Below are 26477 nucleotides of genomic sequence, written 5' to 3' on the forward strand. Positions count from 1 at the left end.
AATAACAGAAAACATGTTTACAGTGATGCTCACTGAAAGCCCAGCAGGCGATAGCACCAAGAGGTTTAAAAGCAGAAGATGGATTTTTCAGTAAATACATTTGTTATTTGAGCTTTAAATTTATCTATGTTGTCATTTTGGGATGAAAGTACTTTTGTAGGCTGGTGAAATAAACACGTCTTCACATTGATGCACTAATTCTGGGAGATAATCTGTAGAATAGTGTCGAACATAGTTGGATATTTTAAACAGATGTAAAAGCTAGCCTACTGCAGTCAAAATATGAAACCTTGTACCTCATTTAAAGAATAGTTTGTTACTGTGTAATTATTTTTAATTTTAGCTTTTATAATTATATTTTAGAATTTTTTATTCAGTTATAATGACGTCATCTTAATAGCATCAAATCAGCTTATTATAATGATTTCTAAAGAATCATGTGACACTGAAGACCACAGGATTAATTACATTTTAAGGTACATTCAAATAGAAAACAGTTATTTTAATTCACTTAAAGAACAAAAATTTACAGATAATGTACTCACCCCCTTGTCATCAAAGATAATCATGTCTTTCTTTCTTCAGTCGTAAAGAAATACATATATATATATATATATTTAGGAAAACATTTTAGGATTTCTCTCCATATAATGGACTTCTATGGTAACCCACAGTTTGAACTTCCAAAATGCAGTTTAAATGCAGCTTCAAAGAGCTCAAATTTATTAAAAATTCAATTTATATACTTTTAACCTCAAATGTTCGTCTTGTCTAGCTCTGAGTGAACTCTGTGTATTTTGGTTCATGACAGTTAGGGTATGTCGAAAAACTCCCATCTCATTTTCTGCTCCAACTTCAAAATCATCCTACATCGTTGCAGAAGTACGACCCAGTGTTTACAAAGTGAACATACAAAGAAGGTCAAATGCCCTTAACAAAAAAAGGTAAAACAGCGATGTAGATGACTTTGAAGTTTAGAAAATTTTTAAAATTTTACTGAGCCCACACTTTTGAACACCAGTGTATACAGTACTGTACTAGATTGCTATTATAAACTGTCAAATCAAACAAATCAAAATCATTTTCTGTGGCTTTATTCAACCCTGAACATCCAGCAAATTTTCCGCAGGTGTCACTCACAACAACATTAATGTTTAAAAAAAGATATCAGTTCTTCAAATGAGTTTTTCACTCCAATTTCCCACTGGAGAGGAGTGATTTCCTTTACCTGTTTCCCTCATCTCAATAATTAAATGTTGTGTGTTTGTTTTGGTTCTTTCAGTGTTAGAGTTCCTGGCGTCAGCTGTGAGAGCAGATGCCAGTCGGTCGGAGGCGGAGCCGGCTTGCTGTGCTGTGAGTACTCACACACTGACTCATCCTCCTGACCAACTTGTTGGCCTTTACAGAAATCTATACCCCAGGGGCCAGACTATAACAAAAGTGCTTCTCTGTCGTCACGACCAAGCATTGGGAATAATTCAGGGCTTCAATTCCACTTCTGCAGCCACTCAAACAGAGAAAGGAAATTGATATGGTATTTCAAAAATGCTAAACTGTGTCCGAAAAAACCACAGGATAAAATTCTTCATGTGTCAAGGATCATCAGGAACTAGCTGTGCTCCCCAGAAAACTGAATAATTAATAAGGTGCTAATCATAACTGATACGGAGGGTGCTTTCTTATGTCAATACTCTTACACTTGACAGTCTTAACAAGGTTTTTCACAGCCTGCATGAGTCTCCGAATGATTTATTCATAAAGAAACCAATATACTTTGCTAAGTGATGTTAAGTGTTACTGATGTTAAGGCCCGCACTGAATCCACACACTTCTTTACATTTTATGCATTAATTATGAGAGAATATTTCAAATATGGTTGGCTATTTTAAACAATGGTAAAAGCTGGCCTACTATCGCTGTGTAATTACTGTGTAATTACTTTTATTATATTTTAGAATTTGTTTATATAATTATATTGTATAATGTTTTATTTAATAAAAAACTATTTCATCATAATATGTAGAGTTGCCCCCTAACAGTCGACTAACTGTTAATCGACAAGTAGAGGCTTGGTTGACCAAAATTTTATTAGCTTAGTCGTAAAAAATAATTCCAAAGTCACGCAGTCCATGACGGACAGATCATTAACGGCTGGTCTTTATGGTAACATAGTACTTCGAGCAGGGCATCCAAAGGCTTGCCCATCATTCATCGACCTTGATTCATCTGAAATATGTAAGCAGTTTTACATGGTCGCTCAACCAAATGTTAACCTAGAAATATGTGTGCAATTGAAGTGTCTGTGCGGAGCGTGGAAGCTAAGGAGTAGCGTGCTCACCGCATGAGGTGCTGGTGGAGGTGCTGGTGCGGTCACTTAAAATACTCCGTCATTTTTGGTCATACAGGTCAGAGTAATACATCATTAGAATCTGTAAAGACTCTATGTTTATTTGTGTGCACTCACAATAACAACAAAACATTGTGCTTTTGTAAAATAATGAAAGCAAACAGGATACGCTTTCTGCCATCTCGGTCTTTGTGAACTTGAGCACGCCACTTCACATCTATAGAGAGTGAAATGTATACTTTTAAATTAACCAATTCAAATAGAAAACAAATATTCTTCGATTATGTAATCCATATGAAACATGCATACAGGCGCATCACTACTGCGAAGATGATGAGTTAGTGTCACTGACTTCATCTCTTAAAGGAGAGGTCCGGTGTGATATTGACCTAAAGTGTATTGAATCATGATACCGAGTGTGAACTAACCTTGCATATCTCATCTCGGCTTGTCCACTCCAGTCCGAAATCTGGGGTCAGTTAGCCGATGCTAACAACAGGTTGTCGATGAGAGTAAATGGGGCATCGGGCTAGCCATGTAAATAAATCACTGTTTTACACCATTTACGAGGCACAAAGTAGCTCCACACTTCATTGGTAGACTTCCAAGGGCCCTGGCATTTAAAACGAGACATTGAGAACTCAGAATAACCACCGGTAGTTTATTTACAAGAAGACTTATACAAACAGTACCTGCAAGAAAATGACGGGCCGCCGCCATCTTCAATGTAGTCACGATAAGTTGAGTGTCGAGCAGGAACGAAACTACAACCTGATAAGTCACGTGAGTAAATAAGTAAATAAATAAGGACGCCCATCAAACTCAAATGTTTCATCCTCGTCTTCATAAAACTCAGTAGCTTCATCGTCCGACATCCTTGCAATTGCCAACTGTCTGCACTAACTCCAGTCCAAAACAAACGCGAGGACTCACGTGACTTATCAGGTTGTAGTTTCGTTCCTGCTCGACACTCAACTTATCGTGACTACATTGAAGATGGCGGCGGCCCGTCATTTTCTTGCAGGTACTGTTTGTATAAGTCTTCTTGTAAATAAACTACCGGTGGTTATTCTGAGTTCTCAATGTCTCGTTTTAAATGCCAGGGCCCTTGGAAGTCTACCAATGAAGTGTGGAGCTACTTTGTGCCTCGTAAATGGTGTAAAACAGTGATTTATTTACATGGCTAGCCCGATGCCCCATTTACTCTCATCGACAACCTGTTGTTAGCATCGGCTAACTGACCCCAGATTTCGGACTGGAGTGGACAAGCCGAGATGAGATATGCAAGGTTAGTTCACACTCGGTATCATGATTCAATACACTTTAGGTCAATATCACACCGGACCTCTCCTTTAAGCCGAAAACAAAGAAAGCACTAATTTATCAACAAATGATTAAAATGTAACATTCATAGTTATTATATCTGCCGATGCGCTGTGGCAAGTTTTTTGTTTGTGTGCGCTTAAACACTTAGGTTATTAGGCTATGTAGGGAATTAAAGGATCATTAATATGATTTATATGGTTTATTAATAAATGTGTGACTAATAGTCGATGCTTAAAATGAACGACTACTAGTTTGTTATAATCTTTAGTCAAGGGCAGCCCTAATAATATGCATAGACAACTATAAATAAGTCATTTATAGGTTGATTTCAATGTAAACGTTGTCTCTCTGTGGTCCAGCTCAACCAATGGCATGAGCCTAGGGCGGGACAACCATTTGTCTGACCAATGGGAGGTGGGTGGATTGTTTGGACCTGTTTGGAAACAGTCATAATATTTGCAATTTTATTTGCTGCTGTTATTCACTGGAAAAATGGTAACCTGAAAACGGTAACATCTAAATTAACTGGTCTAAAATATTATTTGACATCACTGAATTAACTTACATTAAGTTATATCAACAAAAAGGGAACAGAAGGGAACAGAGACGTCACGTCGGTATGACCGACTAATTGAGATCCCAATTAGTCATTCATACCAATGTGACGTTGAGAGTGACCGACTGAAAGGGAATGTCTTGGTTACGTATGTAACCCCTGTTCCCTGAAGGAGAGAACGGAGTTGTCACGTTGGTATGATTGACTACTTGGGATCTTAATTGACTTCGAGAGTGACCGACTGAAAGAGAACCATTTTTTTTATATGTTAAATCATATAGAAATAGCTCTTTAAGTTCACAATTGCAAGTTACAAATTTTTACAGTGTATATGTGACATAAAATTATGTCAGGTTTAGACAACATCTATACAAAACATTTAAAATGCAGACAACAAACACACAATGTGTGGTGGACATGTACAATTGTGTGAAAATTTGTGTAACTTTGCTGCAGATTCCATACAGGCCTACAGGCCTACATAAATGAATAAATAAATCTATTTGAATAAATAATGAATAAATAAATCTACTTCGGTTAACAGTTAGTCGACTGTTAGGGGGCAACCCTACATATTATGATGAAATTGTTTTTTACTAAATAAATAAATGAATTTATGATCACCCCACAATAAAATAGCTTTCATCCAATTCAGATTTAGCAGATCTTGGCAGATTCAGACTAGAAAGAGTGTATGTAATCCAGACAAATCTACAACACCAAGGATTTCATGCATATCATAAATTGAGTCTAGAAAGACACAGCTGCTATAACATTATCATTATAATTAATCTTTGATTCCAAGTCATTTGTGTTGACATTTATGATGAATTAATGGTTATGGAACAGTCTTGGGAATAATTAAATATTACCTTTAATTTTGTCAAGGACAGCAGTTTGTAAGGGACATCGAAGATTCTAACAATATACAGCTATGATTTCTCACTTATCCCTTAATAATTTGCACAATAAATGGAAAGGATGCATATCATTTGAACTCTCATTTACACATCAGAAATTTGCAACTGTTTGAATATGGGATTTGAAAGCACTTTAAAGTCTTTGTTTCAGTGGCAAAGTGCATATAAATGACGTTTATAAGCAACCTTGATGAAATGAAACAGGATGCAGACCACAAAGGTTACAGCCTGTTTAACATACGCAAAAAAAGAGTCAGACGAGAAGGTATTAACTGCTTTTTCAGGCTCATTTGTGATCAAATAAGTTTACACAATAACCCACAATGGCTCTGTACATGTGGCAGCACTCCGACCAACCAAGAGGAAAACTGTTTGCCTCAATGATGGATACTGAGACAGTGGGAATGGGATCACTGGTCTCAACCACTCTATTCATGACAGACTGCACCCTGTCATTTATTAAAGAAATATGTAAAAATAAAAGATTTGCCTTTGTGAAAGTAGGACCTGTCCAGCGTATCATGTATCACAGCAGATAGCAGTACCTGATAGTACAGGTGTGAGGTCATACTGCAGCCAAGACACATAATATGCACATACTTTCAAGTCGCAATAGAGTGTCAGGCGATATCTGGGTCAATGACGTGTGACATGCTCGTTTTAGGTCCAGATCTATTCACTTATTTAAAAACCTCAAAAATGCACTTCATATGACTTGAATACACCTCATTATGGACATGCAACAAAAATGTCCTGACATCATAGTAAAGAAAAAAAGCTTCAAGCGCAAACTGAAGGTCATGATAACAAACATAGTGAAAGTGGGAATAAAAACCACATTGCGCTAAATGTATTTCAAATTGAACTTTTTCAAACAAACCGTATGATATGATAAGAGAAAGTGAGGACTCTTGAGGCAAATTTTGGGATAAATTCCAGAAGGCACATCATAAATCTGGCCCCTAAGGGACAAAAAGGGGCCCATGAGAGTGACTCGGTAAGCAGACACTTATAGGGTGAGAGGTTAAAGACAAAAGACATCAGACATAAATACAGGCCCCCAAGACCCACCAAGAAGTCTTCCCACTGCATGAAGACCTGCGCCATGCTGTCTGTATAATTTGCGAGGGAAAGGCTGCACTTATTCACTATCATCAAGGATTTATATAGCTCTTCATTCCACTAATGGACTGACTTTATTGTTAAATATTCCCAGTCCATATAACATACTCACAGCCTTTCTGATTTACTCTTCGAAAACGAATTCTGTCAACATGGGCGAGCTCAACTCAAGGCCTCCCTGGCAGTTGTCCAGAGGCATGTATTTGATTAAGCCTGACGTGAAGAGTTTAAATGCATATGTGTATAGTTGACACCACCTGGTTGAGGTAGCGTAAAGATGAACAGTATATTAGTGTCTTAAAAACAAGGGTCTCCTTTAAGACTTTGTGAAAGAAGCCATGTGACAGCTGTGGGACAGCTGCATCTGTTGATGTTTGTCATTCATCTCGTCTGCTAATATTCAAATTAATTTCTACTGTATCAGTGATCTTTTTTGATCTAGCTTTTGTTTGATGTTCATGAAGTTCATTTAGATGGAATCAGCGTATTCGACTTCTGGGCAAAAGGTCTTTGGGCTCCTGAAGTTCTTGTCCCTCTTGTTAGACTTTCCTAATTCTGTTTCCCTCTCCGTTTTTGAACTATTCTGTGATGATAAAGGCAAAAAGTGAAAAATATAATCTTAATTGTTTCTTATTACAAGTTCTTGGATGCAATGCTCTTTTCCATCATTTGAAAAATGGCACCCATCATGATCACTAGAAAATGAAAACAAAATGACTTCATTTTAATTAACACGATCCTAACTTCCATTGATGGTGTATCTGAAAGTAATGACACTGACTTTAAATATTTAAATATTCAAAGCACAGAATTATTTGAGTTCATTTACCTCCTAGTTGAACTGGATAGTGGGTGGTTAATGAATATGCAAGTTTTTGCACTGAAATTCTTGACTGAAAGTCATACCTGAATCTTCAAGAGATTAAATTTATAGACTACCTTTCAAAAGTTTGGGGTCAAAAAGAGTTTTTTTTTTAATTAATTAATACTTTTATTCAGCATTTGATTTATTCACAGTAAAGTTTTATATAATATATATATACAGTTTATATATAAAGTTTTATATAGCTGTTTCAAATAAAACCATTTTATCCTATTCTTTAAAAAATCCTGATAAAAAAAAATGATCAAAAAAAAAAAATAAATAAATAAACATTTGATTGAGGACCTAGGAAGTAATTTTTTTTACATCTTCTCAATCATTTAACAAACAATCTGAATGACAGCAGTGATTCTAGAAGCAAAGTTATCTGGAACGAGGAGCTCTATCGTATGGTACAAATATCGTACGTATGTGCGAAAACTGCCTGACGTTGTTTATGGATTGAAAAATGTGATATTGTAGACACTTGGGTCACTGCGGACCCAGGCCATGTACACCAATTTTCATGTTGATAGAACAAATGGAAAAACAAGCCATTTTTATGTTTTTTTCCTTATAGTGTCACCAAGTGGCCAAGCTCCGCAATTTGTTTCCTGTGACTTGAGCTCTTACATAACTGTTCTGAGTTTGGCAGAGATATCTCATTCTGTTCGGGAGTTACAGGCATTTTATTAAAAGTGGCCCTGCCTCTTTCGAACGTTTTGGCACCCCTTTGCGACGGTGAGTTGAAAGTTCAACTTTTTTTTGATAATTATTTATATTCACTTTCCAGAAAATCTTTCACCCGGCTCCAGTCGGGTGAAAAACCTAGGACTAGTGCGCAAAAGTAGGTTTTTCAAAAAAAAAGGCTCACAATCGAAACAGAGGCGTTTTGTCTGGCATGAGCCAAGGATTCTAACAACATAAGACACATGAGCCTGCAACTGACGGTTTAAGAGTTATGAGTGTATTTGTACCTTTGATCGCTGTAGCGCCCCTGTCAGGCCAACTGGGGCGAGCCTTGGTCACGTAGGCGGCACCATCCCTTTAAGTTTCAAGTCTCTACGACTTACAGTTTGGTCTGCACAATCAGTTTTATGTGGTGATCGCTAATCCATGACCATTCTAACATTTACAAAAAAAACATCAAGTAGCACTGTTTCCAGCACTGAAAATAATAATAAATGTTTCTTGAGCACCAAATCAGCATGTTAGAATGATTTCTGAAGGATCATGTGATACTGTAGATCAAATCAAAGACTTCTTTTAAAGGGATAGTTGACCCAAAAATGTTAAGTCTCTCATTAATTGCTCACCTTCATGTTGTTCCAAACCTGTAGGACTTTTGGTCATCTTTGGAACACAAATTAAGATACTTCTGATCAAATCCGGGAGCTTTCTGACTTTGCATAGACAGCAATGCAACACATTCAAGGCCCAGTAAGGTATAAAAAGGGCTTAAAAAGGGACATGTTGCGTCTATCCCTTTAAGAACCTAAAGTCCAACCGACCACAAAACTTTCAAATGGTAATGTATATTCTATATATTTATGCTACAAGGACATTGCTCAGAGGAAGTAATGTGTGTTCTCAATTAAGTTGAACATCTCAGTATGAACATCAGATGTTTCCCCTTAAATAACACATTAAAATTGAAATGTGGCAGTTGTTGACATACAATAAGAATACAGAGTTAAAATTAATGTGGACAGCAAAACTCAGACCACTCACACAAAGAAGAATTTGATGACAAATGTTTGTGTTCATATTGAAATCTCAGACCACTCAAAGATTGAGATGTCATCTGAAACTCTATTGTGAGACTACTGGGGTCTTTTTCTTGGGAGAAGAATCTAAATGTGCTCCTAATGTAGTCTTATTTGAGACAACAGAGATCTCAGTTGTGATTTTTGGTGTTGCAGGCAGAGCTAAAATGTCTGAGCTGCCAGTTACGATCAGCATAAGTTACATAGAATAATCTGAACAGTCTGATCTGTACATGAAAACTCAATTCATTTCGATGGCTTTGACATAATTCTTCATGTCACGTCTAGTCTGATAGGCTCGAGTAAGACGTCTCCTTTGGCTGAATCCAGCTGTTCTGACCGGTAACCATTTCCATGTGAGTAATACTGCCTGGTGGTGTTTTGTTAACATTATCTGTCTTTCTCTGTTTTAAATGGCACCTTAGCTCATATTAACATTCCGAAAGGTTAGGTATTTTAGTGTACACAACATTTAAATAAATTATAGTCAATCCATCAAGCAGAATAATACAAATGTTCACAATTCTCACACTGTAACGCCACATTTGCTGTGTAAGTTTTGTGCAGCTCCAAGCTTTAAAAAATTACCTCACCACAAAGATTATCCCTGGCCTCAGTGTAAAATATTCCTTGTATAATATTACCTTTCAGTGCCAGATAAAATGATCATGTCAACATTGGGATCGAATAACAAAAGTTGCATCCAGAATCCAGGGGGAACCTTGGAAGCAAAATGGCCACTGTCAAATATTAATATATAGGCTTGCTGCAACCATCCAACTTTTGGCAGTTTGAGGTTTCTGCTGTAAAATATGGCATGCTGTCATTAATGATCCATTTGCTCTTTGTTTGATTTCTGCTAGGGTACTTTTTTAAATATACTCAGACAGCTGATGGTCACAGTACATTCACTACATTTAACCACCATACAGAATTAACCACCACCATGTGTACCAGTACAATTTCACCACTAGCCACTAGTAGTTTCCAGTTTTGTATTTGTGTTGGCGTTTTCTTTGTTTTGTAATAAAACTATATGCCATGGGCTACAGGATACATGGTCTGTTGGGTGAAGTGTGTGCTCCAATGTGTTGTGTGGTGGTACTTTTCTATATAAATTGTGTTATATATATACACTTTTTATAACTTTGTCGCCAAGGATTTTCCAGAGAATTTCAATTGGGGTTCTGGCCCGGCCATTTCATTATTTAAATGTTCTTAGCTTCAAGGAACTGCTTTATTTGTTTTCCAGTGTGACGGGAGCATTGTCTTGCATGAAACGCTTGCAGGGAAGGAACTGCACGTTGCTGAAGCAGGTTTTGATAAACATTTGCATTCACCCTGTCATTAAGCTGTATAAGAGGCCCAACTGAGGCTGCAGAAAACATCACCCAAACCATCACACTTTCTCCTTCACTTTTCACTGATATTTTTACGCACTTGTGCTTCAGTCCTTCCTCATTTTGTCGCCGATCAAAATGTTTCACAACAGACCCAAATAAGTTAATCTTTGGCCCAGTTTTCCTCTATCCACACAACATGCTCCTCGGCAAAGGTGAACTTGCTAATGAGAGTCATTGTAGAGTGCACTCTTAGTCTGACTTCTAGTCCTTTACGATTGTTGTTTGTCAGACTGTACGAAAATGATGATCATGTCATCACGTCTGTGGGACCTCAGTGTCATTAATGTCAGACTGTACAACAGTCAAGACATGTTAAAAATCGGTGCGTGCAAGAAAACTTGTATGGAGTTTTACATTATCAACCCGTACACATTCAGTGACTACGAGCTGCATTACACGTGGGGCGGAAATGTTGGATATCATGAAAAGTCTATGAAGGGCAACAATACCGCTGTATTAAAGAAGATGCAAGCAGTGTAAGCAGCATTACACATCCACATGAAAACGCAACCGGTGTTTATCATATGAAAGGCAACAACATATAGGAATCCCGTGAGTGGAAGACAGGAGCGTCAGAGTTCATGGTGGTTAGAGGAAATCTCTAGCATTAATTCTGATCATGGCTTTTTTTGACAATTTGACATTTGCCGTAGGAGAAGTCAAACTGCAGGACTGTGCGCCAATCTTTTGACACTGCCAGAATTTTGTTGGAGTTAAAATTTGATCGCAATGGTCATTAATCAGCTGGCGGTGAACATGTCAAACTAATGATCAAAGACTACAGATTTTAGCCTACGATTATAGGAATCTTTTAGGATTTGTGAAATTTGTCTCAGACGGCCAAATTCGTACAGTGTGAGCCTGGCTTTAAACATGTCGAGACAGATCCTTACACTGTTCAGAACTGAACTGGCAAACAATTCCAGCTGCAGTGCCACATTAACACCAATAAATTGGCAGTATCTGTAAGTAATCTCTAATTTTGATCAGCTCTTTTATCTCATTTGAGTTTTTTATACTGTGCTTCAGAATACAATTCATTTATGAAATATGCTTAAAAAACTGCCCTTCTACATCTGTTAGGATAACTTCAAAGAGGACGAAGTAGTGACCCTGACATTTATTTAACTTATAGGTTGTTCTTTAATTTGATCGCCACTGTATATTTTATACTATCCATCGACAAGGATGTTGGTAGTTTTTTGAAGATCTCAAAATGATCAGATGAATTGAGAGGAGGATATATTGCCAGAATGACCCTATAACAATATGTTCTGTCATAAAAAAAAAATTCTCCATTCTAAATTTGTTGAAAAAGTATTTTTTCAAACTCATCCTAGACGGTTTGTCCATTTTTCACCAAAATTAGCACAGATTATCTTCAGATTGTGATGCTAAAAAGTTGCTAAAAGATTCTTGATAGCGCAAACCATTCTGGCATAGTGTATCAACAAATTCAATGAAGAGGACGCAGAAATGTACGTGAAGCTATATCTTCACAATGCTTTAGTGTAGTCAGACCAAACTGAGGGTACATGACCTGAGGGTACATGAGCAGTTTCATTGGTTTGTTTAGATGCCAAGTCAAATGGTGACCGATCTTCCTGTGTCAGCCATTTTGGGCGTGGGCCATTTTGAATTTTGTAGTAAAATGCTGCATTTTACAAACACATGGTTATTTAACGTATGCAACTTTCTAGTGGTCAAAAAATATAACAAAATTGAAAAAATATGCCTACAACATATTTGTAGATATGTCCTCTACTATTCCCTGGGTCGTACAGAGTTCAGTGGTTTGCTTTTTTGACTGTTGGCCATTTTGTCTGCCGGCCATTGTAATTAAAAGGGATAGTTCACCCAAAAGTGAAAATTCTGTCATTAATTACTCACCCTCGTTTTGTTCCAAACCCATAAGACCTTTCTTTATCTTAGCTGTCTGTGCAGGGTCAAAAAGCTTTCGGATTTCATTAAAAATATCTTAAATTGTGTACTGAAGATGAAGTCTTACGGGTTTGGAACGATATGAGGATGAGTAATTAAAGACAGAATTTTCACTTCTCTGTGAACTATCCCTTTGAGTCAAACACCTACTTTTTCGAAGTTGTCATAGACTTTTTGTCCATGCAAAGTGAATTCAGACCATCTTGAGACCATGCTGGCAAAAAAGTATTAAAAGCTTTTTGACATATTTAACTGTTTTTGTATAATGTAAAAAATTCAAAGTTGATGGCATGATGCCAAAATGGATCTGAGGATGTATTTCTGCAACTCTTTGGCGTATCGACACCAAACTTTATGTGTGTCATTGTCGTCGCACACTGACCACACCACATCAATTTGGGAGCAGTGCAACCCATCAAAAAAGCAGTATGCATTTACATCACATTACAAGTGAATGTGAAAATCATCAGTTGGTCTGATGCTCCCTACCATGCTTAGCTCCTCAGTTTGCCTCTGTTGTGCCTGGCCCCTTAATTGCTGCTTGCAGCGATATTTTTAAATGTAAACATGCTTTTGTGTGTGTGTGTGTGGGTTGTTGGGTTTTTACAATGAGCTGATTTTTTATCTATTTTCAGCATATTGTTGTGCATGTAAACCTTTGAATGCAACTACTTGTTTGCCCAACCAGCTGCACATGGAAATTACACCCTTCAGCTTTAAACTCCACAACAGAATCTAAAAAAAACAGTACTGCAGATTTGTGAATATAAACGTCATAAGACATTAAATGCCTAAAGCAATCTTTGCTATGGTCTTTACTCAATGACTTTGTTCCTGAAGAACGTCTATAAATTACAGTCCAATGGCACCATATTACATACAGGCCTTCATTACCAGTCATATTCCCAGCTGAGAGCAACTACAAAGACCTGCATTAGCACACCAGCGGGGTTTGAGTGGGGCTATGAATTGTGGGAGTACATTATTGAATATGCATGTGCATATGCACACACTCATATCTAGGTACGGGATCTGCCAGTATGAACCCACTATGCTTGATTATCAGATCTACGGGGAGTACGGGAAAGAATGAAAAGAGGGCCGCTGATGGCAGGATGTTGGCATAGTGCCCACCACTGTGGGTGTTGGGTGATATTATGCCATTCGACAGATCTCTGATCAGTTGCATATTCTCTCCTACAGTATTTTGGTTAGAGTTTGAGTGCGAGATACCGAGCATGAATCAGTCTAGTCTGAACCGCTGCAGAGCATATGGGCTTTCAATATGGCAAGGTTCTAGTCACAAAAAGGAAATCTATCCTAGCCGGAACAGCCGTATTGATATATCTTTACAGAAGCCTACTTTTGAGTCCTTGCACACTCCCCAAAATCCGACTCTAACAAGACGTACCTCTAGAAGAGAAAGGGCAAATTGTTTGTGTGGTTCTGGATGACATTTCAGAGATGAAGAACGTTCTGTTAGCTTCTGTTTTACTGATTTGACTGAAATAAGTGAGCGCTAACCTTTACCCACATGATATTTATCAGACTGTGTACTCATCGCTCATAGCCAAAAGATCATTTGCCCACACAATCTGGTGTCTGCAACAGCATATGGCACTGAAAAGACATATTATCTTTAAAAACAAAAACAATTGACAAAATAACAACATTATTAGTGATGCACTAAAATAAGTAGTCTTGGTAAATACTGTACAATGCCAAACAATAAAACTGCAAATTTTAAATTGACTTTTGTTTGGTTTCTGTTATTAGATCTTTAAAATGTCCGAGATTTTAGGAACTTTTTAAAAATTCTTTACTTAGGAATGATGAAAAGAAAGTAAGGACAAGATGGTAGTAGAGTATAACATGCTGGAGGACAAAGAGATGTGAAGGGCGTGGTACTTCTGGAGGAATTTTTGCCTTCAGTGATCAGCAGAGGATCACAATGAATGTCTCGACACCTCCTTTGTCAAGAAAGATACTCATATAGAGATACAGGATGACATATGTCTTGATCAGGTTTCAAAAAGCACTGAAATACATCTTGTGGCATTCCACCACATAATAAGACGTGTGCAGGATCACATGCCACTAACACCTGAAGAGCTTATGATGACATATCTTGTATATTTAAAGGAGTGTAATTCTACAACACTAACAGCACTAAATAGAACCAATAAATAATGGTTGTTCCAAAAGAAATTAATGGTGTCCACAACAAAGAACAAACACCCATAGCAAGTTCCTATAAATGTACACTCTTAAAAATAAAGGTTATTTATTGGTATCTTTGGTTCCATGAAGAATTTCAGTAAGTATGTCCCCACTCGATGCAAATCAGAGCGCACCGCACTTTACAGAATGATGAGCTTGGTAAAAATCGACACGTTTCAGAAAGGCGGGGCAGAGAGGAGCAACAATAATGTACGGTAAGTGGAAAATAATGTGATTTTTGAACCTCAAACCGCTTAAACACACTGCATTACAACAAATACACAAAATAATGTGTATTTTGAAACTTCATATGACCCCTTTAAGAACTGTGTCTTAAAAACGCTTTTATTTTCAAGAGTGTACTCTTATAATAACGTACTTTCTGCACAACATTTGAGTGTACACACCTCACTCTTGATTTTCATGATATTCATAATGGTAATTATTAGAGGTAGCAATCTTTCCTTACCTCACGATTCAGTTCACAGCGATTCTGGGGACCACGATTCAATCAAAATCGATTCACGATTTCTCCGATTTTTAATCACAATTTTGCAATTTTTCGCAAAAATGCACCAGTATTTTAATACAAAAACACTGGGTGTATGGGTGATCCTAACACCTGACTTAAATCAAAAATGTTTTTCACTTCCCATTAGGGATGTGTCCAAATCCAAATACCATGTTCGGAAAGGAAATGACATTTACTATGGAACCCCTAATGGGAATAAATACGGGATAGGAGGAAAAATATATTTTGATGCTTTCTGTCGCCATTATATTGTTAATTATATTGGGTAATTGCAATGTTTATAAATTCCGAGCATCAGGGAGCCATTATTAATTTTGAATGTGCGCATGCTTTTTACTTTCACTTTCAAGGTTTGCGATCACACATACTCTGTGTTTACTACGCAGTGGTGGTACTTACCACACATTTTCTATTGCTAAATCGCAATTCTATGTAAATCAAATTTTTTTTCCCCACCCCTAGTAATTATTGACTTATAATTGTCATTATAATTGTCCTAATTATCATTAGTCGCACCACATGATATATTTCTATAATAATATTGTCTTATAATTTTAGTTTTTAGTCTTATAATGTAGGCTATACCTGAAGCACATTATGCGAGAGGCACTTGATGATCTGGAGAGCCACAGAGCATGTGTAAATAGCAGTACTATTAACAACTTACTTTTGCTGATGATACTGGTCTCTTGACCCAAGTACGTAGACATGCTCAGGTCCTTTTGGACAGAGTCGACAAGGTCAGAGATAAGTGACTCCAAAATGGAGTGGATGCTGCTAAGTACAAAGTCTGAGCGAACAGTGGAAAATAGAATAAAAGAAGGACTGTTGCTCAGAGGGAAGGAACTGCAACACGTGGAAAGATTCAAGTATCCTGGAATGACTTTAACTGCAAACTGTGACTGTTCTACAGACATCAGAATAAGAACAGCCACAGCCTTGAAAGTGATGAGTGACCTGAACAACATTTGGAAAAACATCAAGAATGAGACCAAAATGAGACTGTACAGTTCCCTAATACTCCCGATTGCCTTGTACGGTTGCGGAATATGGACACGTAGGAGTGCTGAAGAGAAACAACTAATTGTATTTGAAATGGCAGCACTTAGAAAAATACTTGGAGTTCGCAACATAGACAAGATGAGAAACGATGACATCAGAAAGGCTCTTAATCAGAAAGAAACGATCATGCAAAAAGTACATGAAAGACAACATCAGTGGCTTGGTCACGTACTTTGTATGGATAAAAACAGGATTGCCAACATTGCATTGCATGGAAGAGTTGAGGGTACCACAAAAACATGATGTCATCAGTGCTGGCGAGATATGATGTTAGACCACAGTTCTAATGAGAATTGTACAAGACAGAGACAGGTGGTATTTAGCGTCGACTCATGTGAGAGCCTACCTTGAAGCGCAATAAACTGCATGGAGATATGGCAAAGGAAGAAGAATGTAGGCTAATGCATGTTGGTCACTTCACATGACTATTGGTGGACAACGTTTTCTTTTCTTTAAAAAGTTCAATTATTAATAATATGTTTACTTCATTATAATGTATCACCCTGACAATTTTATGCCAATGGAAAATTCTGAATGAATTTTAATGCTGAAACAATGCTAATCATAGAAGATGTGAATTCAGGTCATTGTGTACATGAATAGCTTTTTTATGTATTTTTGAATAAATTAATAGATCCGGAAAAAATTAAATGTCCGGTCATATCATTGACCTATCATTGGCCCCTGTAGGCTTATTTATGTTTGGAAATAGTCATAAGTGGTTCTTCTTAAAGGAATAGTCCACCCAAAACTGAAAAGCAAAGAGTTCCCACTGAATTCTGAAAAAACATATCTTTTAATCTTTTATGTTCCACAAAAAAAAAGAAAGCCATACAGGTTTAAAACAACTTGTGGATAAATAAACAATGACAGCGTTTGCATTTTTGGGTGACCTATCCCTTTAAGGCAAACAACCGGCCACCAACACACAAAAACAACACTAACGACACCTTGGGAGCTGCTTAGCAACACCCTGGCAAAACCCCACTCAAGAAAACACAAAAATCAAATGAACTAATAACATTACTTAAAAGCAAACAGGCTTCATCCAGGTCATTTGGCAACTTTGCAACCATCTGAAACACAAACACAGCAACTGCAGGAATGTCTGCAAAAATCAATAAAGATTTTGGAGAAAGTAAAACATACGAAGGGCCCGAAGCCCCTGGCCCCCTCTGAATGGGCCGGTAGCCAAGCCTTAGTGAAGGGCATGTGAGCATGAGGGAGATGTGGGAGGAGGCGTCTAAGACCGTGGGGGATGGGGGCAGACAGCAAGACTGGAGGTGCTACTATTGTGGTGTGTGATTTCGGTAACATGAGCAACCTACTAACTCACGCACATGCACACACATCCAGAAAAAAAACCACACACATCCACATCTGCCTTCTCAAAAATGAGTTAGCCACCAGGTGTTTGCAGCTGTCTGTGGATTTTATGGTAAACAGAGAAAGACAGAGAGATGGAAAGCGATAAAGACGGATAGGTTTGAGGGGGACGAGAGGCAGTGATTTAGAGAGAGATTTTGGAGAAAACATTATCCGAGGACTTCCGAAATCCCCCTTTGCATTGTGAGGACTTCTGCCAGATCCCGGAACGGTTCCTGGCCAGTGACGTGTCCCACAGATGGGGCTCTCCAAAAGTGACGGGCCGCGTTCAGCCAATTAAATTGTGCATTTTGGAAGGGTGCGCTAAGCTGGTTATAAGTGCAGAGAATAATAATGAGATAAAGCTGAAGAATCACAAGGGACGTGGTCTGCAAAATTAAGCCTTTTATCAGTACATATAATGTATTTCCTATTTATTTTAATAGCATTAGAAAAACTGTCTACAGCTGTGTCTTTAACACTGTTGCATGAACCATATAATTGCTACTTATCCAAAAGGAGATTATTTTGAATTAATGGTATAGGTGGGGAAAATGCTCTTGTACTTTCTATGTCAAATAAAGGAATAGAGAAATCAAAAATCAGTAGTCTAATAATTACATATTTAAATGTTAAAGGAATAGTTTAACTAGAAATAAATTTCCTCAAGTTATGACATCCATCTGTGACACACAAAAGGAGATATTTAAAAAAAAAATTACAATTTAATATTACAATTTAAAATAACTGTTTTTTATTTTATTATATTTTATAATGTAATTTATTCATGTGATGGCAAAGCTAAATTTTTAGAAACATTTCTTATTATTATTAATGTTAAAAACAGTTTTGTTGCTTAATATTTTAGTGGATTTTTTTTTTACTCTTACTCTTACTTTTTACTGTTTCTAAACTTTTGAACAGTAGTGCAGTAACTCCAAAGAGATCAAAAAAGCATCATACATGAACAACAATCGTCCACCACATGCAGTATATTCTAGGTATAAAGTCTCAGCCACTGATGATATTCAGTCAAAAATGTGATTTAGCATGTAATAATATAGACTCAATATTATAATATCTCAATATTTTCTGGGATTTTATCAATAATGATAATTAGACAATATTTTACTGAGTATGTTATTGTGCTGACATCTTAAGGACTACCGTGGACAGCTGACTCCTAATGTTTTTGATATTCTTTATATATCCATGTGGTCAGTTTAAGTTGATTTTTACCTTTTATGGGCATTTTTACCTTTAAAAAGCCATTTTTTCTAAAAATGTGCATCATCTTTTCAGTCAGATTTTTGCATTTAATCAGTCAATTATAGTAATAATACATTTAGGCTGTTGCCAAACAAATGAAATCAGTATCAACAAAATTCATCTTTACAGAAGTTGCATATGAAGTGTCATTTAGACACATTTATTTACACACTGTTTAAGGCAGCTTAGAGGGACATGAAATGCTTTAACCTGCAGTTTCAAATGCATAAATAATGTTTTAATATTTTATACAGAAAATGTTAAATGATGTTTGAAATTATTTTAAAATTGAAAATATACTCTAAAGGGGTCATCGGATGCAAAACTCACTTTTATATGTAGTTTGAACATAAATGTGTGTTGGCAGTGTGTGTATACAACCACACCACATGATAAAAATCCACCCAGTGGTATTTTTTAAATCTTTATAAGTAATATCCCCCTTTTCAAATCAAGCTATTCTCAGCATCTTGTCTGTGTGACATCACACTGACCAAGGCCGCTCCCACAATAGTTGATTGACACGATTGTCTTACTTTAGACCTGCCCTGAGTGAGCTGAGACCAATCTGACCGCCATTGTTTCGACTCCAGAAGACAAGAGTGTCTCCAACTGAGTGATTGAGGTGTTTTGTTGTTGAATGTAATAATGATCATAGCAGTCATCATTTACTCCTGACATCTGAACCACTGAAGACGCAGACGATTAACGTTACTGTCAATCGTTCTTGAAGGAAATGTGCTTGGCGATCTACATAAATGTGTCTATGTTGGAGCGAATCATTCGTGATCCAGCTTCACCTACAGCAGAAGTGAGTATAAGGATTTTTTATGCATCTTTGCAATTCGCCTTTCTTAATAATGTGCTAGTTAGCAGGTTTCACTGCTAAACGCAGCTAAATGTGGCTAAAGTAAACAGTACTGCTCATCACCCCAAGGAAGAGAGGGGCAGCATGAGCAGAGCTCATCAGCATCTAAAGGCAAATGCAACAAAACAGCTCGCTCTAAAAAGGATTTTGACAAGGTAAAAAAGGTGGGGTTTTTTACACTACCACTGAGAAATTTTAACCAAAGTATGTTATAAACTTCTCATTAAGACCCTAACGAATCCTATCAACTTGTGGAAAATGGGCATCCGATGACTCCTTTAAATGTGAAATTATAACCGCACAGTAGGTGGCAGCAAGTCACTGTTAAGTGAGTCACTGCGATTGAGACAAATCATTAAACGGTGGATTTATTCAGGAACAAAACACCAAAATTTTGCTCAGAAATGCAAAACAGTGCTATGGCTGTGTTTGGAATGATTTTTTGTTGCCGAAATAAAAAAAAAATAGGCAATATGGTGTCTAAAATGTAGTATCTTAGTATTAACTTCTTGTTTATTGTACCGTTGTATAAAATCAATATTTTAGACATTGTTAAAACAACAATTATGATATTATTGCACACGATATATATCGCACACCCCTATTCGATTTGAGTGCATCATTTCAGTGAACATGAGCTATTATATGGGCCTTTGGAGGATTTGAACTAACTTTGGACCAATTTTGTGGAGTTTTTTTACATTTCTGAAGCAGAACATCATCCATCCTCACTCCCACTGTATGGAAAGGAACAGCCAGGACATTCAGCTAAATATCTCCTTTTGTGCTCCACAGAAGAAAGTAAGTCATACAGATTTAAGAAAAAAAAGGACAAGAGGGAGTGTAATTACTGACAGAATTTTCATTCACAATAAGCTATCCTTTTTGGAGTATTTGCACTTCTTATTATTAAACAGCCTGTAAGAAAAAAAAAAAAAACTACGGGGACAATTTTAGCGTGACAAACCTAATTTGGGATTCTTCTTTCTAAAAATTAAAAAAAAAAAAACAGTCTGTGAGAAAGTGAGGGAGAGGGGCAAAAAGAGCTGGCATGCGTCCACTGTAAATTCTTCACCCCCTTCGTTGCACTTGGATGATTGTTATTCATTCTCACGCTTCATTAATGGTCAGTCTCCACATCTGACTTTGATAAACATGCCATCACAATATTCCACATATGCCTGCGTCTTTACAAATGTATTCAATAGTTAGATCACAACTACAATGGCAGGTTGTGGCACACAGAGCATCTAGAATCTACACACAGATCATTGAATGAAGTAACATAAAACACACTGGCAGCTCCGACGGCCCTTGTCAGTTCATGGCAACAGCAAATTTTTGACACACTTCCCAGACCATACTAATATTTAAATGTAAGCCAACAAAAAATGTGGAGCAGCCAAGCCAGACTGAGCCGGGCTGGATTCCTTCACAAAATGGCTAGACACAGTTTTCTTCAATCTTGAAACAGTCAGTGCTTTTAAGGTATCCCCTTGTTCAAATAGAGTTCAGATGAAGACTAGATGACAAACACAGAGCCTTTTCCTGTCAACGACACAACTGTCAAGTCACAAAGGCTTTGATAAGCACAATCTCTATCAGATAGGCATCTAACCCTGTAAACTCACCTGTGGATCTTAGATATGCACACCTCCAGCTACCATCCCCCATTGAGGGCATTTAACTGAGGAATGCCATGCCATTGTTTTGGCTAAACTCAAAGTGGGTGACTTCAAGGAGCGGCCCGCAGTGCGCTCGTCTAGCCTGTGTCTCAGCTCATCACTGTAGGGAAATCTTAGCGGAAGGATCAAAAACCTTGACTTCAGGGATGTGATCAAAAGAGATCTAATACTGAATTATGCTTGAAAGCAAAGGGCTGTTGTTCTTTGATTGAGCACTGAGGCGTCTCGTTGGGATGTGTCTTTTGTTAACAGGTGTAAAATATTTCATTTTGAGTGAAATGGTCAACAAAGTTACTTTTTGACCTTTCAGCAATTCATATAGCTACAGTATATTACCACAAGGTAAACCATTCAAATATGATAAATGTGACATACAGGTGTTAGATTAGATGCATCCAAGCAATTTTTCTGTACTCCCTACTTGAAAGAAGTCTCTTATGCTCAACAAAACTGCATTTATTTGATCAAAAATACAGTGAAACTGTAATATTGTGAAATATTATTAAAATTTAGAATAACCCTTTTCTGTTTGTATATATATTTAAATTTAATTTAATTCTGTGATGGCAAAGCTGAACTTTCAGGATCATTACTCAGATGATCCTTCAGAAATCATTCAAAGATGCTGATTTGCTCCTCATAAAACATTTCTTAATGTTATCAATGTTTAACACAATTGTCCTGCTGAATATTTAGCATACCTAATTAGACTGATTTAAATGTTAAACAGGCCTGCTTTCAATACAACCACACACATTCAGATTGGCCTCATGTACTTTTAATATTGCATGTCACATAAAAATAGTTCAGTTTTTTTTTAAAGTGCATTATGTTTCATTCTGTTGCACTTGATCTAATGGTTTTTGAATGCAGTAACAAACACACACTAAGAAAGGCATCTAAACAGCCTAATTATACAGGGCTTTCTTTGTTATGTAGCCATTGTGTGCAGGCCAACCAATGCTAGACAATGTGAAAAACAATAATTGTTTTTGTAATTCCGTTTAACGACACTACTAGAGGCACAGAAATGACAAATTTCACCTGTAAAGTTGCAATGAAATGGAAATTCACACTATTTTCTAAATGCATCATAATGATTTTGTTGAGAAAGATTCATCCTTGTATATATTTCCCATAATTTGTAACCAAATTATCATACAGTTGAGGTCAAAAGTTTAAATACTCCTTTCAGAATCTGCAAAATGTTAATTATTTTACCAAAATAAGAGGGATCATGCTTGTTATTTTTTTTATTTAGTACTGACCCTTGTTTGTCCTGAACAGTTAAACTGCCTGTTGTTCTTCTGAAAAAACCTTCAGATGCCACAAATTCTTTCGTTTTTCAAAGCGGGTGACTCTTTGTGCATTTGAACCCTTTCCAACAATGACTGTATGATTTTGAGATTCACACTGAGGACAACTGAGGGAGCAACTATTCATATGCAACAAAAGATTCAAATGCTTACTGATGCTCCAGAAGGAAACACAAGGCAATAAGAGCCGGGGGGTGAAAACTTTTTGAATTTGAAGATCAGGGTAAATGTAACTTATTTTGTCTTCTGGAGAACATATAAGTATATTCTGTAGCTTCTGAAGGACAAAATAAGAAAAATGTACACATCTTCATTCTGTTCAAAAGTCTTCATGCCTGCTCTAAATGCATAATTTTCCATCTAAAGCATCAGTGAGTGTTTGAACCTTCTGTAATAGCTGCATATGAGTCCCTCAGTTGTCCTCAGTGTGAAAAAATGGGTCTCAAAATCATACAGTCATTGTTGGAAAGGGTTCAAATACACAAAAATGCTGAAAAACCAAGAATTTTAGGGAGCTGAAGGATTTTTCTAACATGCTTTTTACATGCATTTTGTATGATCCCTCTTATTTTGGTAAAATAATTAACATTTTCTCCAAGGTGTATGTAAACTTTTGACTTTGTATCTGGATCTTCTAGTGAAACAACAGACTTCTTTCTGGAATTCTCCAAAAATTTAGTCTGTTTAAAAAGCAGATGTTAATAAACATTAATGTCTCTTTGAATAAATGTGTAAATGTGATGCTGACAAGATCATCTGCAGCTACACCCTACAAAGCAGCACTGATTGCTCCAAAATGAACTTTGAATGGTGAATATGTGCAGTAATGGTGCAGTAAAGTTGAATATGAGGTAAGGAGTGACTAAAATAGACAAGTGCACAATTCAAGACTTGCAGAACACAATCTGACATAAAGCATATTTGTTGCATGCCTACATGTTTACAAACAATATCAGTGTTTAGTTTGTTCAGGTAATTGCCTTCTTGCTGCCCCCTGCTGGTAAACCTCATTAAAGTCTCAGTCTGATTGGATTAGACAGAGGAGATTACCCTTAACTCAAGATCGCGTTCCCCATCAGTCAGAATCAATAGGCATCAGTGATTTTTGAAATTGCATTGTGCCCATTACACACAACTGTGCATAAACAACAATACTCAATATCACATAGATGCAAATAATGACAGTTTTGTGTAAGGCTCTCAACCTTCATCTAATCCACGTTGTTGCTCACTGAAGCTGAACACCAAAACAACAATGGAGATTATCTATAAACAGAGGTCTTCACAGATTTGCACCTTCTGCCAAACCAAAACAATAAGCCCACAGGCGTATATATGACATTCAATGTCAAGAGTGACAGACAGGGGCTCAACCCAGGATTGTGGGCACAGAAACCCTCTCAAACCAGAAACAGCCACTCAATTGTATCGCCTCCACTGTGGGTCACAGGCTGCTATGGGAAGCAGGAAGTCTAACGCAAGGCATTTTTGTCACTGGCACACAATGCAGCTCATATAAACTTGAAGGAATGAGTACAGACATCTGGGCTAAAAATGCATATTTTGGCGGATGTCCTATATTAGGATTTTTCATTCAAGCTCTGGTTTTCACTTTTGATTGACAGGGCATTGTCATTCCAAATATGTCAGTTATTTTGGTAATTAATATAATAACATTAATGTTTTTTTTAATATAATAAAAAGAATATTAATAATTTTACATTTTAATTTTGTACTGTTTTTGAGATTGGGTCTTGTATGGTTAATTAAAACAAATAAGTTGTCAATGTTACGATTTACACAAAAATGAGTAATGGATGAGAAATGACTATATTAATAATAATGTAATAATAATGTAATCATTTGTAGTATATATATATATATATATATATATATATGAAAAATGTGAATGAAAATGAAATGGTAATGAAAATATAGTAAAAAATAAAATGAATAAAATTACTAATAAATGAATACTACTACTAATAATAATAATTTTCAAAGCCTTTTTTTCAGTACATGTTCTATCATCCACATCACATTCACCATAATTTGTAAGGCTGACACTTTCAATGTGAAGTTCTTGGATGAAAAATCGCCCCCCTACATTGAGATAGCAAGGTGACCCCTCTTAATCATAGGGGTTGTTATCTAACGGGGCGTTCGGTCAATAATCCCAGGACAGACAGCTTTGGTTCATCTGCTGGGGAACTGGTGGGACCTTATTAACACAAGGGTGAACAGAAGGTAGGATAGGGGCTTATTAAAACCCTTTGGAGAAACCAGCGTTACATGACAATCCTGATCCACACTGAGCAAAATACGTTATGAAAGAGAAAAATAGGGATGAGGGTGGAAAAACAGTGTACACAGGTAAACAAAAAAGTAGACGGATGACACAACAGGGAATAGATAGAGATGGACAAGGAGTGATTATGCAGTGGGGGTCCATCATCTGTTCCCTAATGAGAAGGGCTAGTTCAGTAGTTGTCTAGGTCATGTACTAAAGAGAGCACAACACAGAGACCTGCAGGGCAATATGCACAGATATAAGCATTATTAATGAATATAATGCATTAATGAAAGATGATTTCAAAAACTGAATATTGCACATTGTGAACAGCTTTTTATCACTGGGAAAATCTCTCACATCATCAGATTTTTGAGCGCCATTTAATAGAGTTCCACAGATTGTATCTGAACACAGACACACAAAGCCTGTATTTGTGACCAGTCTCATGATCTGAACCACTTCAGACATTAAAACAACTAGAGGCAACAGCAAACTGGCTAATTATAAACATAAAACCTATCCGTTTAAACCATTTGCTTGGCTTTACAAGATAAAACAGGTTAATTAGTAAATTGAATATTATGATAAATGCCCTTTTCTAGTACAGTATGTCTGTTTCAGTGCACATAGTCCACCTGCTGTTTTCTATGAAGGCATATATGCCAGTTTTTACAGTTTACGTAGCGATTTCTGCAAACTGAACATAAGAGGATATAAACAAATAGACTTCTGCATGTTTAAAAGTAACGGCGTATTGCTTTACAAAAATGTATTTGTATTTGAACACGCTTAACATATTAATGTAGTGTGTTTTGATAACAAACTGTTTTCAAAAGCGAATAACAAAGCCAAAAGGTGAACACGCGTCACAAATAGGGTCTAAGTGACTTCAAACAGTCCATATCCCTCTGTTACACAAAGAACAGTTACTTTAAACCCAGTTTAAACCCAGTATTATCGGACAGTAACTGCAGCATCCCCAAATATCCCATTCAAACGCGCGCCGTCGAAACGCTCCAGAAAGTTTCTCACAAAATTAAACCACAGCAAAAAACAGAACCGCGTGGAAAGACAAGGTGAAATTGTCTTACCTTGCCATGCCAGAGCGCATATTTGAAGCACAAACAGTAAAAGTGAGGTGTTCAGCAGAGCCATGTTTCTGAAGTTATCCATCTGAATGAAGCGCACTAGAGGAGCACGGCAGTTTTGGCCAGGAGGAGCGGGAGAGAGGGAGGGAGATGGAGTCGAGTTGCACAAATGCTGCCTGTCTGTTCGCTTTGTACTGTCCTGCTGCGAGTGGGAGGAAATTTGGGACATTCAATTAATGCTCTTCACCCTACACAATAAGGTTAAAATCATATTTTTTTGGTCGCTCATTGTGTCCGCGCGTAAAAGAGTGTAAGACGACTTAGTGTTTGATTATGTTATAGCCTACTACTAACAAAAAAAGTGACATGCTAGGATGCTTTGGACATGTTACCATACCACGTTTATGGACCTTAATAATTTCATCGTATTCTTTGAAGCTATTTCGAGTTCGGTGTAAATACCATGGTATATACGATAGGCCTATATGGTACCATGTTACACTCTTAAAAACAAAACAAAGGTTTTTTTTTTGTTT

The 26477-nt window shown here is 36.9% G+C and overlaps 1 protein-coding gene across 3 annotated transcripts in view; it reads right to left on the reverse strand.

Annotated features, from left to right (window-relative positions):
• Positions 1-26116, reverse strand: part of mcama (melanoma cell adhesion molecule a) — a 70704-nt gene extending 44588 nt beyond the window's left edge. For 2 of the 3 annotated variants that reach the window (XM_051108812.1, XM_051108810.1), the window contains exon 1: positions 25945-26115. In XM_051108812.1, the coding sequence (XP_050964769.1) occupies positions 25945-26026 (82 nt within the window). In that variant the 5' untranslated portion in view covers positions 26027-26115. Of the gene's footprint in view, positions 1-25944 lie in introns of all 3 variants that reach the window. The other variant, XM_051108811.1, reaches the window with a different exon arrangement.
• Positions 26117-26477: the final 361 nt, after the last annotated feature.

Source organism: Labeo rohita, chromosome 5, assembly GCF_022985175.1.
Source record: "Labeo rohita strain BAU-BD-2019 chromosome 5, IGBB_LRoh.1.0, whole genome shotgun sequence".
Classification (NCBI taxonomy): Eukaryota; Metazoa; Chordata; class Actinopteri; order Cypriniformes; family Cyprinidae; genus Labeo; species Labeo rohita.